Consider the following 15,987-nt stretch of genomic DNA (forward strand, 5'->3'; position numbering starts at 1 on the left):
CATAAAGTAAAATAAAGCATAAGTCCCAACAAGGGGAAATTTTCAAAAAGAATCTGAAAACTTCCCGTGTTTTCTTGTTATGTTGTAATGTGTCTCCTTTAGGAGACTCTCACTACTCCTGCAATTCCCCTATTAACGATTTAGACAATGGTTGTTAATTCCTTCTGCTTCCTCTGAGACTAAGAAACAAATTACAGGGCTATGTTATTTCGCAAGTGTAGATTATCCAGAGTCTTCATCAACAGAAACAAAACATGGTGGGGGGCGGGGAGGGAAATATTTAGGTGAATTTTAATTGAAAACTTTGGTTGTTTTAACATTAAAAGACATGCCTGTAAAATAAGAACCTATAAAAGTCATCACTAAAATGGTAAAGTGCTCATTTCCAAGTACTAAATACTGAAACGTCTTATTTTCATCGTTGATAGTGATTTATTTAACATTTCATTATTTTATCGTTATTATGATTGTCATTATTTTAGACGAATGCACGGAGGTCAAAGGACTTCCGCGCAACCCCTGACTTCACCCGGGTAGCCTTGCGAATGGCCACTGCTGCGCGCGGGGCTTTCTGGGGATTGTAGGCCATAGGCCTCTATGCGCATGCGCCGTGGTACGGACGTACGCGGCGGGAGACATTGGGATGCTGGGGTGAGTCCCGCCTGGACCGCGCCCCTCTTGGAGGCGTAGCCAGGAGTAGGGGTGTAGAATGTGCAGCTGTGACCCGTCCCTGTGGACTGAAGTAGGAGGAGTGGAAGAGGGGACTGGTGACCAATGATAAGGCCTCGTGGGTGGGGAAGTTCAGCGGCCCAACCTACCCGGGATGGGATGCGGAGAGCTTGGGCTGTTTGGGGAGCAGCCCTGGGTTTGACAAAACAATGCATCTTCACGTTTCATGACAGCGACTTGCGCTGTGCATCCTCGGGTCGAAGCTTACGGTCAGTCTGGGGATGTGCATCTCTGGATGAGGGCAGAGGGGCGCTGGCTCAGGGTTTGGGAGTAATGCCTGGGGCTGTGCGTCCCTGAATGGGATGAGGGATTTGCCTAACCATCTTGTCTCTGGGTATAGAGGATGGCTTGGGCTGTTCTCGCTCAGTCTGGTGGGGGCGATTCTGGCTCAGCACCCCTAGGTTCTTGAAGGGGGAGTTGTCTTGTGTCTGAACTCTGGATTTTGGCAGTTCTGACTCCAGCGGGGCATTTCTGACTTCAGGGCAGAAGTTCTGGCTTCTGGCAGTAAAGAAACAACTCAGACTGTAATAACTATGGAGATTAATGTCACCGAATACATTTTGAAAAGAACTGCCCCAGGCCGGGCGCGGTGGCTCACGCCTGTAATCCCAGCACTTTGGGAGGCCGAGGTGGGTGGATCACGAGGTCAGGAGATCGAGACCACCCTGGCTAACACGGTGAAACCCCGTCTCTACTAAAAAAAAAAAAAATTACAAAAAATTAGCCGGGCGTGGTGGCAGGTGCTTGTAGTCCCAGCTACTGGGGAGGCTGAGGCAGGAGAATGGTGTGAACCTGGAAGGCGGAGGTTGCAGTGAGCCGAGATCGCGCCACTGCACTCCAGCCTGGGCGACAGAGCGAGACTCCATCTCAAAAAAAAAAAAAAAAAGAAAAAGAAAAAAAGAAAAGAACTACCCCAAATTATTAACTCCATTCTCACCTTACATGCTGTGAGCCAGGGAGTAGGGACTTTGAGGATTATAAAGCACATGAGCAAATGTAAGTTGTTAAATTACACTCAACAAATTTGAAGTTTGAACACTGTATATTTGATAAAGTTAGAGATTTAGTGTTAATTATTTTAGGTGTAATAGCAGCATTTATTACATTTCTGGTCGTGTTTCTGGGCAATTGCAGTTCCAGATTCAGCTGCACTTTTCCTCTAGGTCTTCATTCACTGAAGAGGTTGATATGGGCATCTGGTCTCATTCCTGATGCATTCCTCAGATCAGAGTAGTTGTCAGGGTGAAGGATGAGAAAGGCATTTGTGTGAGAGAGCTGTGTGGACTTTGACAGATAGGGAATAAACAAGAGTCTTGAGGTACCATGTGTCCCATGCCTTTGGCTCCCCACCTTTTCCACCCTGCTGTCTGCCCTGAAAGGCCACCATTGCCTTCTGGCCTTGCTTGTCTTTGGCCAATGGGACGTCTCAACAGGAAAGTTTGGAGAGAGGAAGAAGTGTGAGTTGGAGTATCTTGTCCCCCATTTCTCTCTCTGCAGGATTGTCACAGATTAGCTGCCCTTCTAAACAACAGGTCATGGTTTGTGTGGCCCTGGCCACACAGTCCTCTCAGTTCCAGGCTCCAGGGACTGCTCCCTCCCCTTACCTCTTAAGGCCCAGTTATTATAATGGCACCTCCCCGTCACTTCCCAGGATAGAGCCTTATCCACTGTGACTTCCTTATCCCCAGCCAACACCATTGTAAGCCGTCTGTTTATTAAACTCCCCTCAAATTTGAATGTGCCATCTGTTTCCTGCCATGGCCCTGACTTGATACAGGCAGGTAGTGTCTGAAGCCAGAAATTCAGGAAACCGAACCCCCAACCATATATGTGTGAGTGCATGTGTGTAGATGTGTGCTTCAAAATAAACCTGTCCCGTTATTGGCTCTTAAGTGAGAACAGGTACTGGAAGTAGAGGGTGAGTTTATGTCTTTGCATGTGCGTCTAATGTATAATATCCAAGCCAATTCTATTTGTGCATTTGTTAATATTGAGAAACATTGATTGAGTGCTTGTTAAATGATAAGATCCTTACCAAGTACAGTGGATAAAAGACTACAGCTTGTTTTTTTTTTGTTGTTTTTTTTTAGGATTTGTAGTTTTTTGACAGGGGAAAGGAGAAGTGTTTTCTTGGTAGGTTTTAACTATTGTAAAATGATGTAATTCATGCTGTACTAATGAGTTGAACACTCCTTATTTTGGCCTTTGTTGGAGCCCAAAATAAAAAGTGATTAATGATGTCTCTTAAAGGTAGGAAAAGAGAGAAAAAGACTCCAAGGATTTATCAAAAAGACATTTCATATTCTATTAACCTGATTCTATAACCCTGTGAGGTGCAATTCAAAGGGTAGCCCACAGACCAGTGCCAATAAATGATATTGGTCTGTGACCAGATAATTTGAGAACTTGAGTGTAGATGTTTAAAATTTTGTCTTATTGATTAACGTAATAATAACAGTTGGGCTTAATTTGCTTACCTTCTTAATTTCCTTTTTCCAGTAATTTAAATTAAAATTGCATACCTTCTTAATTTTCTTTTTCCAGTAATTTCTTTTTACTGTATCTTACCGAAATATCAGTCTGTGACAGACTGAAATTAACCATAATAATAATTTAAAAACTAGTCCTTTATCACAGTTAGTGTGAGAAGCACTATCTGAGAAGGCAGAAACTGGTTTTGGGCTTTTATTTTTTAATCTTCGGAGTTTCCACAGTGCCTAAAGTGGCAATTTTATACAGTAAATTTCACCACAAAGGCCAGAGGCAATTGTGTTTACAGAGTTTATCAGATGGAGTCCCAATAAAAAATAAACAGAACACTCGAATTGGGTAATTTGAGAAGAGCTTAATAAAGGGACAGTCTATAAAGTTGTAGGCAGGCTGTGGTAATCAACAAAGGATACTGCAATATTTCAGAGCTAGTGATAGGAGGATAACTTACTGCCTTTAGGACTGAAGAGCTAAGGGAGGAGGCAGTCGCTAAAACCTGAAGAAAGATTTATGGGATGACAGCTGCCTGATGGAGGCCATGACCTTTAGTCAGTGGATATGGAACATAACCATTCCACAGCAACCTCTAGGGAAAAACCTGGGGGAATAAATATTCTGACTTCACTCTTGTCCCTTCCCTGGACCTCTTGCTGGCTTTCCCCATTGGCTGAACCCAACTGGAAGCTAATTGGCAAGGGAATCCACTGATATAAGCAGAACAGAAAGGGGCTTTAGTGTATATGAAGTGGCAAGCTTAGAAGCCCTCTGTCTACCTACTTTGGTCTACCTGCAGTCTGAGGACATTTATAGCTCAGTATACTGTGAGCATTTCCAGAGCAGAGAATGTGTCTTATATGTCATAGGTGTGTCATCAATACTTGCAAAAGCAGGGGATAGAATGGGTGCTGGAGAGAGAGTTTAGGAAGACAAGAGTCAAGGTGTAGATGTTTAAAACTTTGTATTATTGATTAACATAATAATAAAAATTGGGATTTAATTTGTATGTCTTGGCTAACTACAAGTCCTTCAGACTACAGGCCTGGCCGTACAAGATCAAGTCTTGCAAGTGAAAGTGGAAATAGCAGAAGGTCCCTGTCATCCTGAGATTGCTCTCTCTCTCTTTTTTTTTTTTTTTTTTTTTGAGACAAAGTGTCTCTCTGTTGCCCAGGCTGGAGTGCAGTGATGCAATCATGGCTCACTGCAGCCTCTGCCTCCCAGGTTCAAGTGATTGTCCTGTCTCAGCCTCCTGCATAGCTGGGATTACAGGTGCCCGCCACCATGCCCAGCTAATTTTGTATTTTTAGTAGAGACAGGATTTCACCATGTTGTCCAGGCTGGTCTCGAACTCCTGGCCTCAAGTGATCCACCCGTCTGGGGTTCCCAAAGTGCTGGGATCACAGGCATGAGCCACTGTGCCCAGCCCTGAGATTTCTCTCTTAATCAGCAATTCCAGAGCCTCTTTTCCAGCAGAATTCAGAAGTAGATTATGTCAGTTCATTCACAAGTCTGAGAAATGGAAAAGAATGTGCAGGTTTTGACCCAAAAGCTTGAGGAGAGAGATAGGAGTTACACAGTGGTCTGAGATTGAGGGACTGGGTTTGAATCGAGGGAAGTCTTGAGGAGGTTGGAGTTCAGTCTGTTCAGAGTGAGAAGAGACGATATCTAGGGAGAGGAGAAAGTGTGAGAAACTTGTACAGGTAAGGAAGGAACCAATGTTCATTCACAACTTGTTGGATCCATGATCTCATGGATTCTTTCTTCTTTGCAGTTCAGCTTTTCCAGAATTCTGCCCTTTCCAAAAGGAAGATGGTATGATTAAATTCCAGGTAAGTTAAGGGTATCTTTTGCTTTAAATATACTGTTCATTCTGAGGAACTAGACACTTCTGTTTTCTGAAAGGAGGTCAGCATGTTTTGAGTGACTACTATGTATTAGGTACTTTTCTGCTCATAATGACTTTGTGAGGCAGGTGATGTGACTCCCTTTATAGAAGTGAAGAAACAAACTCACAGATTTCAAGACGTCTACTTTGGTGCTACTCTAAGTGTGGTTCATGTACCAGTACCAGTCCATGAACTCCTTGTCACTGCCCCATGAGGGAAAAAGAATCAAGAGTAAGTTCAGAAACTTTTATAGCAATTTGGTGTTGCCACAGCATCTGAGTGCATGGGCAGCATATACATGACCATACTCTAAATGTCACCAGTCTACTTCAATAAGTAGCAAGATTTGAATGGGTATGTATTGGTCAGAGTTCAACCAGCAAGACAGACCCAATAGGAGATACATTTTAAAAGATTTATTGTAAGGAATTGACTTATATGATTATGGGGGCTAAGTAGGCAAGTCCAAAATCCACAGGGCAGCCCCTCAGGAAGGGTGGGCCGGAACTCTTGGACAGACTGAAGCTACTGTCTGTGGGTGGAATTTCTCCCCCTTCCAGGGAAGCCTCAACTCTGCTCATAAGACCTTTCAGTTTATTGAATCAGACATACTCAGATTAGTTAGAATAATCTCCCTTAAAGTCAACTGATTATGGACTTTAATCACATCTACAAATTATCTTCATAGCAATACCTAGATTAGTGTTTGATTCAATAACTGAGGACTGTAGCTTAGCCAAGTTGACACATTAGAAAGACCATCACAGTGTGGCAGAAGGATTTTCTTTTAATCATAAAAAAAATTAATGATGAAAATACACAAAAAAGAGCAAATGGTATTATGATCCTCCATTTGCAGTACCCATCATGCAGTTTCAACAATTAACTTTTTGCCAAAGAGATTTGCTTAATCTCTTTTTCAGTTTTTTCTTTTGCAAAGTATTTGAAGGAGGCATGCTATTTCACATGGTATTGGTTTTTCTCTGAGCATATCACTTTCGTAGAGTACCTTATTATATATGCAACTAAAATGAATGAGCTCACACTTTTATCCTTCTGCCTGGAAACCATCTTTCCCAAGTCCAAGATTCATTAGGTACATTTTCTGTCTTCTAAATTACAGCAACAGTTCACCAAATGTTCACCACTACATCAGCCAGGTCACCATGTTTCCAGCCTCCTATAACAGTGTCCTCAATGGTTTTGGCCTGGACCTAAAGCCAATGCCATGAGTATTTGGTAGCACTCTGCTGGTTTTGGTTAGCTTGGGTATGTCCTCATAGCGAAGACAGAGGGGCAAGAGAGCAAGTGGGCACGTGAGATTTCTCAAGGCCCAGGCTTAGAACTGGCACATTATCACTTCTGCTTCATTTTGGTAGCCAGAGCAGGTTACATTGCCAAGTCAAAACTAAAGGGGTAAGGAAACACACTCTGGTCCTTTAGTGGGATTGGAGAGCATGGAAGAGGATATTTCTAAACAGCAATCTAATTTACCACACTATGTATTTCAGTATATATTTCCTTAAAAATGGACTAATGAGATAATAATTATTTGGTATTATCTAATACCCAGATAATAATCAAATTTCCCTGATTATCTCAAAAAAATTTTGACAGTTGGTTTGTTCAAATGGGATCTTAACAAGGTCTATACTATCATATAGTTGGTTGTTGTATCTCATAATGTCTTTTAATCTAGAGAAATCTGCCCCTCTACTTTATTCTCTCCTGCTATTGACTTGTTGTAGAAACCAAGTTTGGTGTCCTGTGTTCTTTCCTACATTTGGAATGCATTTGTTTGCTTCCTTTTGGTGTCTTTCAGTGTGTTACTCTATCCACAGTATTTCTTGTAAGTGGAAGCACCAGATGCTTGAATAGATTCAGGTTCAAGGTTTTACAAGAATATTTCATAGATGGTTTTACAAGAATACTTCATAAAGGAAAAGATTTAAAGATTTTTTGCATGTATTTATTGGTTTATAAATTTGGTTTCTTAATATCTGGGGGCTGTCTTTGTACCTGCATCCTATGGCAGTCACTGCCTAGGATTCCTACAAGGGATCCATCCAGCTACAAGGGTGGTGGGGAAATGAGTGTTTTGTTTTCCCAGGCTCTATAGTTGAGGCAGAGAAGGGAGAATGGGGAGTAGGCTGGGTGAACCTCTATTTGTTACCCCTTCTCCCTACATTGGAACTCCCCGAGTAGGCTTCAGTGTATCTGTATTTCCTGAATGATTAACTCCAATTCAATTTTGTTGCCTCCCACAGAAGAAGGCATACAGTAGTGCTACTGAGAGAGTAGTGCTATTAGGACAACCGTGTTGATTCCCCTAGATTTTGTTTTTAATCATTGTCAGATTTTGCTAATTGGACAATTGTTAGTAACATATTCTTTGTGAAGTCCTTTGTAACTGCTTACAACTTTCGTTTGAAAGCTCTGCTTTATTTAGAGATGCAGAAGCTGTTGAGAGAACATATCTGTAAATACTTAACTCTGAGCAGTGTGATATATATAGCGATAGAAATATTTTATGTAAAAATTGGTTTCTTGATTAGGAGATGGTTATTAATATCAGATTATTCCCCACATCCTTTTATTTTAAGAAATTTCAATTTATCAAGAAAATGAAAGAATAGCATAATGTGTAATCTTCACCTAGATTCACCAGTTGTTAACAATAACCCACAAACATCTGCATAATATATGTATATACACACACACATCTCTATATTTTATTTTGATGACCCAGTTGGGGATAAATTGCAGGCATCATTATAATTCATCCCTAAATATGTCAGCTTATATCTCCTAAGAATAAGAGCATTTTCCTACATTTCCACATTATTGCTAACATACTCAAGAAGTTTCACATTGATACCATTATTTTTTGATACTTAGTTGATATCCAAATGTTCTTAATTATCCTAATAATCTCCCTCTTCCCTTTTCTGTTTTTTGAATCTAGGAGCCAATGCTTTAAGTTACCCTGTCTTCTTACTTTCTTTTAACATGATAAAAATAGATTAATCTGCCATGAAAAAGTGAAAATACCTAACCTTGGTGTGTGATGGGAAATGAACTCATGAAACACTACTGGACTTATGTATCTGCACAACACATTAGTATGGATTTATCTGCGCCTGTGTCCTGGGCCATATTTTATAATTTGATTAATATTGTCCTTTGGGAATCCCTGATTCAATAGGATTAGTGTCCTCATGAGAGAGACTCAACACAGCTTGCTTTCATTCTCCCTTTGCCATGTAAGGACACAGTGAGAGGACGGCTGTCTACAAGCCCAGAGAAGAAACCTGAATGAAACCTATCTTGGTGGTACCCGATCTTAGACTTTCCAATCTCCAGAACTGTGAGAAATAAGTTTTTTTGTTTGTTTAATCTAACCCAGACTATGGTATTTTATTAAGGCAGCCCAAACAGACTAAGACCAGTCATTTGAATGGATGATTGATGTGGCATGTGGTTGATGGTTTAGGAAAGGGTGACATTCAAGGACGTGGCTGTTGTCTTCACCAAGGAAGAGCTGGCACTATTGGATAAAGCCCAGATAAACCTGTACCAAGATGTGATGCTGGAAAACTTCAGGAACCTCATCTTAGTGAGTGAGTAACTGAGCATCAGACCACTGGACCTGTTTCCTCAAATCATCATTTCAAACCAGATAGAATATTCCAGTTAGATCACAAAGAGAAACTTTGACCACTGGAGAGAAAACTCCTAAGAGCTGCATGCACAAGTTAGGACCCTGCAGTTAATGAGCTTTTATAGATCATTGTGAGGATGTGGCTCCTTGTGATGGGTTTGTGAGGGAGCTCTCCCCAAATCTTGCACCCCTGGCCTGTGGGCATTCAGTGCAGGAAGTAAGCCCTTCCTCCCCTCCTCACATATTTAGGCTCTCATTCTTTCCTCATATTTCTCAGAATGAGACTGATAAAATTCACACACCACCAAGGACCTTGATCTATTGGTTGCTTCTGGAGAAAAGTCAATGTTTATCCAATGTTTTGGATAAACCAGTGTTAATGGAACCATGGGAGAACTTTGATTTTGTTGGAAGTTACAATAGCCAACACTTATGGGTATATAGTAAGTGTAATCTAAGTGCTGGCTTATTTGATTACTTTTTGATAAATATCCAACCTCATTTTCATTTCTCAGAGTTTCATGTACAGTTAGGTATTACCTAAGTTTAGTTTATAAGATAGTGATATGGTTTGGCTGTGTCCCTACCCAAGTCTCATCTTGAACTGTAGCTCCCATAATTCCCATATGTTGTGGGAGGGGCCTGGTAGGAGGTAACTGAATCATGGAGGGGGGTCTTTCTCGTGCTGTTCTCATGATAGTGAATAAGTCTCATGAGATCTGATGGTTTTATAAATGGGTGTTCTCCTGCACAAGATTTCTCTTTGCCTGCCACCATGTAAGACATCCCTTTGCTCTTCCTTTGCCTTCCACCATGATTGTGAGGCCTCCCCAGCCATATGGAACTGTAAGTCAATTAAACCTCTTTCATTTATAAATTACCCAGTCTCAGGTATGTCTTTATTAGCAACATGAGAACAGACTAATACAGATAGTTGATGTTATTATTCCCCTTTTATGGATGTATTACTCCATTTTCACACTGCTGATAAAGACATATCTGAGACTGGGCAATTTACAAAAGATAAATGTTTAATGGACTTATAGTTCCACGTGGCTGGAGATGCCTCATAATGATAGTGGAGGTGAAAGGCATGTCTCACATGGTGGCAGACAAGAGAAGAGAGCTTGTGCAGGGAAACTCCCCTTTTTAAAACCATCAGACCTCATGAGACTCATTCACTATCATGAGAACAACACAGGAAAGACCCACCCCCATAATTCAGTCACCTCCCACTGGGTTCTACCCGTGACACATGGGAATTGTGGGAGTTACAATTCAGGATAAGATTTGGGTGGAGACACAGCCAAACCATATCATCCGCCCCAGCCCCTCCCAAATCTCATGCCCTCACATTTCAAAACCAATCATACCTCCCAACAGTCCCCAAAAGTTTTAACTCATTTCAGCATTAACTCGAAAGTCCACAGTCCAATGTCTCATCTGAGACAAGCCAAGTCTTTTCCACCTATGAGCCTGTAAAATCAAAAGCAAGGTAGTTACTTCCTAGCTACAGTGCAGTTTCTCCAAATGGGAGAAATTGGCCAAAACAAATGGGCTACAGGCCCCATGCAAGTCTGAAATCCAGCAGGGCAGTCAAATCTTAAAGCTCAAAAATGATCTCCTTTGACTCCATGTCTTGCATCCTGATCACGCTGATGTTGGGTTTCCATGGTCTTGGGCAGCTCCGCCCCTGTGGCTCTGCAGAGTATAGCCTCCCTTCTGGTTGCTTTCATGGGCTGGTGTTGAGTGTCTGTGGCTTTTCCAGGCACACAGTGCAAGCTGTCGGTGGATCTAGCATTCTGGGGTCTGAAGGACAGTGGCCCTCTTCTCACAGCTCCACTAGGCAGTGCCCTGGTAGGCACTGTGTGTGGGGGCTCTGACATGTGGGAATTATGGGACACAACACATGGGAATTATGGGAGTTACAATTCAAGAAGAGAGTTCGGTAGGGACACAGCCAAACCATATCAATGGATGAAACAACTGAGTCACAGAATTAATAACTTGCCCACGATCACACAGCTTATAAGAAGAACTAGGATTTGAACCCTCCTAATCTGGTCCTAGGTCCTGTGTTTTTAATAAATAACCTCGTGAAACCAAAGTGTAAACTGTAGACACAGGACCTTTTGCATAAATCTGCATATCCCTGCAGTTGTTTCTCAAACTGCAGGATAAAACCCTCTTGGTGAGTCCTGAAATAAAATTACTGTATCATAACTAGCAATTTTTAAAAAGCAAAATAGATTAATAGAACAGAAAACAAAAGAATTTATCAAAGTACATTGTACATAGTATGTAACTATCAGCTGAGCAGTCTGTGTTGATGTTTGTGCCTATTCCTACTGAGTCACAATGCTGATTTTACTGTGGGTTACAATAAGAAAATTGGGAAACCACTGCTTAAACCCTATTCAGGGCAGCTCATGGTCTCCCTTTCCCTGATACTATCTTATAAACTAAAGTCACTTTCAATGAGACAACCCAGAAAGGACCTTCAACCAGAAGCAGTATCCAGTGGGACTTGACCTTGATAATCATGCCATTTTGAAACCCATCTTAGGGTCCCAAGAATATGATCATCCTCTTCTGCCTCAGCCCCCTGTCTGTTATATACCACAGTCTTGCTTCCCTGGGTGCCAGGCCATTGACAGTGCCACAGTATCTGTTCCCCATTCTCATAGTCATGGCTGTCTGAGATTCCGCAATAACTTAAAAGGGCAGAACTTAAGGAAATGGATTGTAGGATCTGAGTGGTCTCTATCTTTTCATGAAGACAAAGAACCTCGGGGAAAATAAAAAGGTTGTCTCTTAAAGCTTGTCTCAGAGGTTTACATATGCATCCCCGCACAACGCCAGGACCATATTTCACAATGTTTATCCCCATTTCAATCCCCATTGCCTTTTTATCCCCATCCCCTTTAGGCTCACCATGTACAGTTGTGCAGGTTGTACACAAACATATGTGATAGTCCTCCATATGACAGTGATGTGAAGGAAGGGAAGTTATCAGGAGATAGGGCTTGTTGCTTGTTTCTGAAACCTCTTGTGACCCTTTGTGTCCCTTACTCTGCCCAACATATAAAACACTCCATCAATATGTATTATTTATATACACACATACACTACAAAAATGGGAGCCTTTCCCATACCTTTTGTAGCAAGATTATTAAAGGCTTTTTATTGACTACTCTTATAGCAGGGAGGTGAATTTCTTCCTTCAAAAATTTTTCCTAAGATTTCCTTTTTTTCTTTTTTGCAGAGTGGGGGTGAAAAGGTCTTGCTCTGTCACCCAGGCTGGAGTGCAGTGGCACAATCTTGGCTCACTGCAGCCTCTGCCTCCCAGGATTAAGCAATCCTCCAACCTCAGATTTCCAAGTGGCTGGGATCATAGGCAAATCTGAGCCAATTTTTAATTTTTTTGTAGAGATGGGATCTCATCATATTGCCCAGCCTGGTCTTGATCTCCTGGGCTTGAGTAATCCTCCCACCTCAGCCTCTCAAAGTGTTGCTATTACAGGCATGAGCCTCTGCACCTGGCCAAGATTTCTCTTAATTTCCCTACAACACTTGATTTCCAATTGAAAGCGCACAGGTTAGAATTACCATGGCTCTAATTCACATGTCAATAGAAGCCAGGGACAACTTCCCACCCCATCATATTTCATTTTCTCAAAACCTCTGGACAGATGATTGACTTGTTCTCTTAGCCAAGTTCTCTTTCTTCTCATAAGAGATGGGATTAAAAACAACATTTTGAATCTTCAGGAAAAGGGGTTGAGTTACCTTTCACAAGAAGTGCTTCATTGCTGGCAGATTTGGAAACAAAGGATCCAGGATTTAACTGTGAGTCAGGATTATATCACGAACCTTCAAGAAGAGTGTTCCCCACATTTAAAAATGTTTCCCTCTGTGAAGAGTGGGCAGGCATGTCTCTTCAGATTTCTGAAAATGAAAACTATGTAGTAAATGCCATTATCAAAAATCAGGATATCACAGCATGGCAAGGCCTGACACAGGTTCTTACCCCAGAATCGTGGAGGAAAGCCAACATAATGACTGAGCCCCAGAACTCTCAGGGAAGATATAAGGGAATTTACATGGAAGAGAAATTGTACAGATGTGCTCAGCATGACAGCCTCAACTGGACCTCACATGATCATCATGAGTCCCAAGAATGTAAAGGAGAGGACCCTGGTAGACATCCCAACTGCAGGAAAAACTTGGGTATGAAATCAACAGTTGAACAACATAATGTGGCCCATGTATTACCACAGCCTTTCACATGTAATAACTGTGGGGTGGCCTTTGCAGATGATACAGATCCTCGTGTCCATCACAGCACTCACCTAGGAGAAAAATCTTATAAATGTGACCAGTATGGAAAGAACTTTAGTCAGAGCCAAGATCTTATCGTTCATTGTAAAACTCACTCTGGCGAGACTCCCTATGAATTCCACGAATGGCCTATGGGCTGCAAACAGAGCTCAGACCTTCCCAGATATCAGAAAGTCCCCTCAGGAGACAAACCCTACAAATGTAAAGAATGTGGCAAGGGCTTCAGGTGCAACTCCTTCCTTCACAACCATCATGGAGTCCACACAGGGGAGATGCCCTACAAATGCGATGCATGTGGGAAGGGGTTTGGATTTAGGTCACTTCTTTGTATTCATCGGGGAGTACACACAGGGAAAAAGCCCTATAAATGTGAAGAGTGTGGGAAGGGCTTTGATCAGAGCTCCAACCTTCTTGTCCATCAGAGAGTCCACACTGGAGAGAAGCCCTACAAATGCAGTGAGTTGGCAAGTGCTTTAGTTCAAGCTCTGTTCTTCAAGTCCACTGGAGGTTTCACACAGGGGAGAAACCTTATAGGTGTGGTGAGTGTGGAAAGGGCTTCAGCCAAAGTACACACCTTCACATTCACCAGAGAGTCCACACAGGGGAGAAACCATACAAATGCTATGTGTGTGGAAAGGATTTTGTGTATAGCTCTGTTCTTCACACTCATCAGAGAGTTCACACTGGAGAAAAACCATATAAATGCAAAGTGTGTGGAAAGTGCTTTAGTTACAGTTCATATTTTCACTTACATCAAAGAGATCACACCAGAGAGAGACCATATAAATGTGATGAGTGAGGTAAAGGCTTCAGTCGGAATTCAGATCTTCATGTTCATCTCAGAGTCCACACGGGAGAGAGGCCCTATAAGTAAAAGGCATGTGGTAAGGGCTTCAGTCGTAATTCGTACCTCCTTGCCCATCAGAGAGTGCATATAGATGAGACACAGTACACACATTGTGAGAGTAGCAAGGACCTTCTGACTCATCAAAGACTACATGAGCAGAGAGAAACATTATAAACGTAGTAAGTCAGGGTTCAATTAGGAAAACAGAAGCCACACTGTATTCCAGATGATAGAGGCTAACTCAGCCTTTGGGAGGGCTGAGGGAGGAAAAGACAGGGACGCTGCCATCGATGATGTCAGCATGACAGGCTGGGGGTTCGCGCTGGCACAGGTGCTGGCAGCCACATCAGCAGGCAGGTGGGTCCTGATGCACAGCTGAGGGGTGATGATTGCCTGGGTGGTGATGTCGGCCATTAGATGCGCCTCTTCTGCAGCAAGTGTGTGGCAGTAGCAAGTAGAAGGACAAGCCTGTATTTGATGCTGGAACACGGAAGGGGCTCTTCTGCGGCTAGGTGTGGGACCCTGAGCAGGAATGTGGAGAAATGGGCGGGTAAATGCATCACATTGGCCAGGAGATTTGCAAGGACTTACAGCTGAATGATGATAATAGGGAATGACTGTGAGGCCCTGGGAGTCTCTGAGTGTAAAGGAAGATAGGTGTGGGGCCCCCAGGGAGTATGTGGGAGCCATTGCTGTGTAGATGGAGGAAGCTGGGGAATAATCTGGTGAGCTCTGTGAATTTCTACGGTTCTCCTGAATGCTGAGGGGTGACTCTTGCAGAAAACTGAGGATGCTTGGAGAATAGCTGGGAGACACAGATGAGGCCCTAAGGAATGGTGGTATAGAGGTGACAGAGATAAGGGAGGAGCACAGTGAGGTCTATGAGTTTCTGGGTGACTCCTGTGTGTTAGGGGCTGACCCAAGGAGAAATCTGGGGATGGTTGGAGAGGAGCTGGGAGACACAGGAGAGTCCCTGAGGGTTGCAGGTGAAGACATGGGAGACATGATAGGAGAGGGCCCTGAGATTTGTGTCTACAGGCAATACTTGGGTTTGGGGAGCTGAATGTTGCAGTAAGCTGGGGATTATGAGAGAGAATCTGGGAGACACAGGAGAGTACCTGAGGGCCTGGAGTAAAGAGTTGGGAGACATGGGGCCAGAGCCCTGTGAGGTCCCTGAGTTTCTGGTTGTTACATGGGTGTCAGGGCCTGACTGTTACAGAAATCTAGGGATGATTGGAGAGTAATTGGGAGACATGAGACTCCCTGAGGGCTGGTGGTGAAGAGATGGGAGACGTAGGGGAGGATCCCATGAGGTCTATGAGTGTCTCCGTAATTCCTGGGTGTGGCAGGCAGACTGTCACTGAATATGAAGAATGTTCATGGCTTATATATTTTTTATTTTTACTTTATTTTCTAGGTCTCATCATGGCTTATATATAACACTCAAAACATCATTAAACCGTCTAATCTAATATTCAACCATATCATTTCTTTCTTTACATGACTTGTGAGATAAGTAAGATATCAGTTAAAATTTTCATTTCAGCATTGTTTCTCATATCCCCTTTGTGCTTCTTAAAGATGGTTAAAATAAGACAGACGGACTTGGAACTTTGTTCAACTGTCTTAGGAAAAGACCATTGCATGGGCACAGTCTTTCAACCCCACTGGGCCATGTAAGACTAGGCCTGGAGCCTGGAACACATCCTTCCCAAGAGATACTGAACCTCTTTCAGACTCATTGAGGCATCTTCAAAGTGTGGGTCAGTGGTCCCCAAGGGATGCCCACAGCTTTCAGTATTTCGCACTCCATGAAAACATCAGCAACTGTTTTCCCAGACCTGACACTGCCAGGTGTGCAACAATCTCTGGATTAATCCTCATAGAGATGGCTCCACTTAGGGTCATCTCATAGGGATAGAATTTTGCTAAGGATAACCCCATCAGTTACCCTTTAAGTTTTCTTTCCTATCCCAAGGGTATCAACCTCTATTATCTGGTCTCTCAGTTCAACTTTCAGCTTATTACCTTTCTGG

At 42.6% G+C, this 15,987-nt stretch overlaps 1 protein-coding gene across 1 annotated transcript; it reads left to right on the top strand.

Annotated features, from left to right (window-relative positions):
* The first annotated feature begins 622 nt into the window (after positions 1 to 622).
* LOC100442313 (zinc finger protein 285-like) lies at positions 623 to 15,479 on the top strand. The gene is given in 7 exon segments (XM_054540670.2): positions 623 to 938; positions 4,988 to 5,045; positions 8,596 to 8,722; positions 9,413 to 9,415; positions 12,503 to 12,661; positions 12,664 to 13,563; positions 13,566 to 15,479. Coding segments are annotated over 7 exon segments (1,971 nt in total). The 5' UTR covers positions 623 to 774; the 3' UTR covers positions 14,126 to 15,479.
* The last annotated feature ends 508 nt before the right edge of the window (positions 15,480 to 15,987 follow it).

The sequence above is a fragment of the Pongo abelii genome, chromosome 20 (genome assembly GCF_028885655.2).
Source record: "Pongo abelii isolate AG06213 chromosome 20, NHGRI_mPonAbe1-v2.0_pri, whole genome shotgun sequence".
Classification (NCBI taxonomy): domain Eukaryota; kingdom Metazoa; phylum Chordata; class Mammalia; order Primates; family Hominidae; genus Pongo; species Pongo abelii.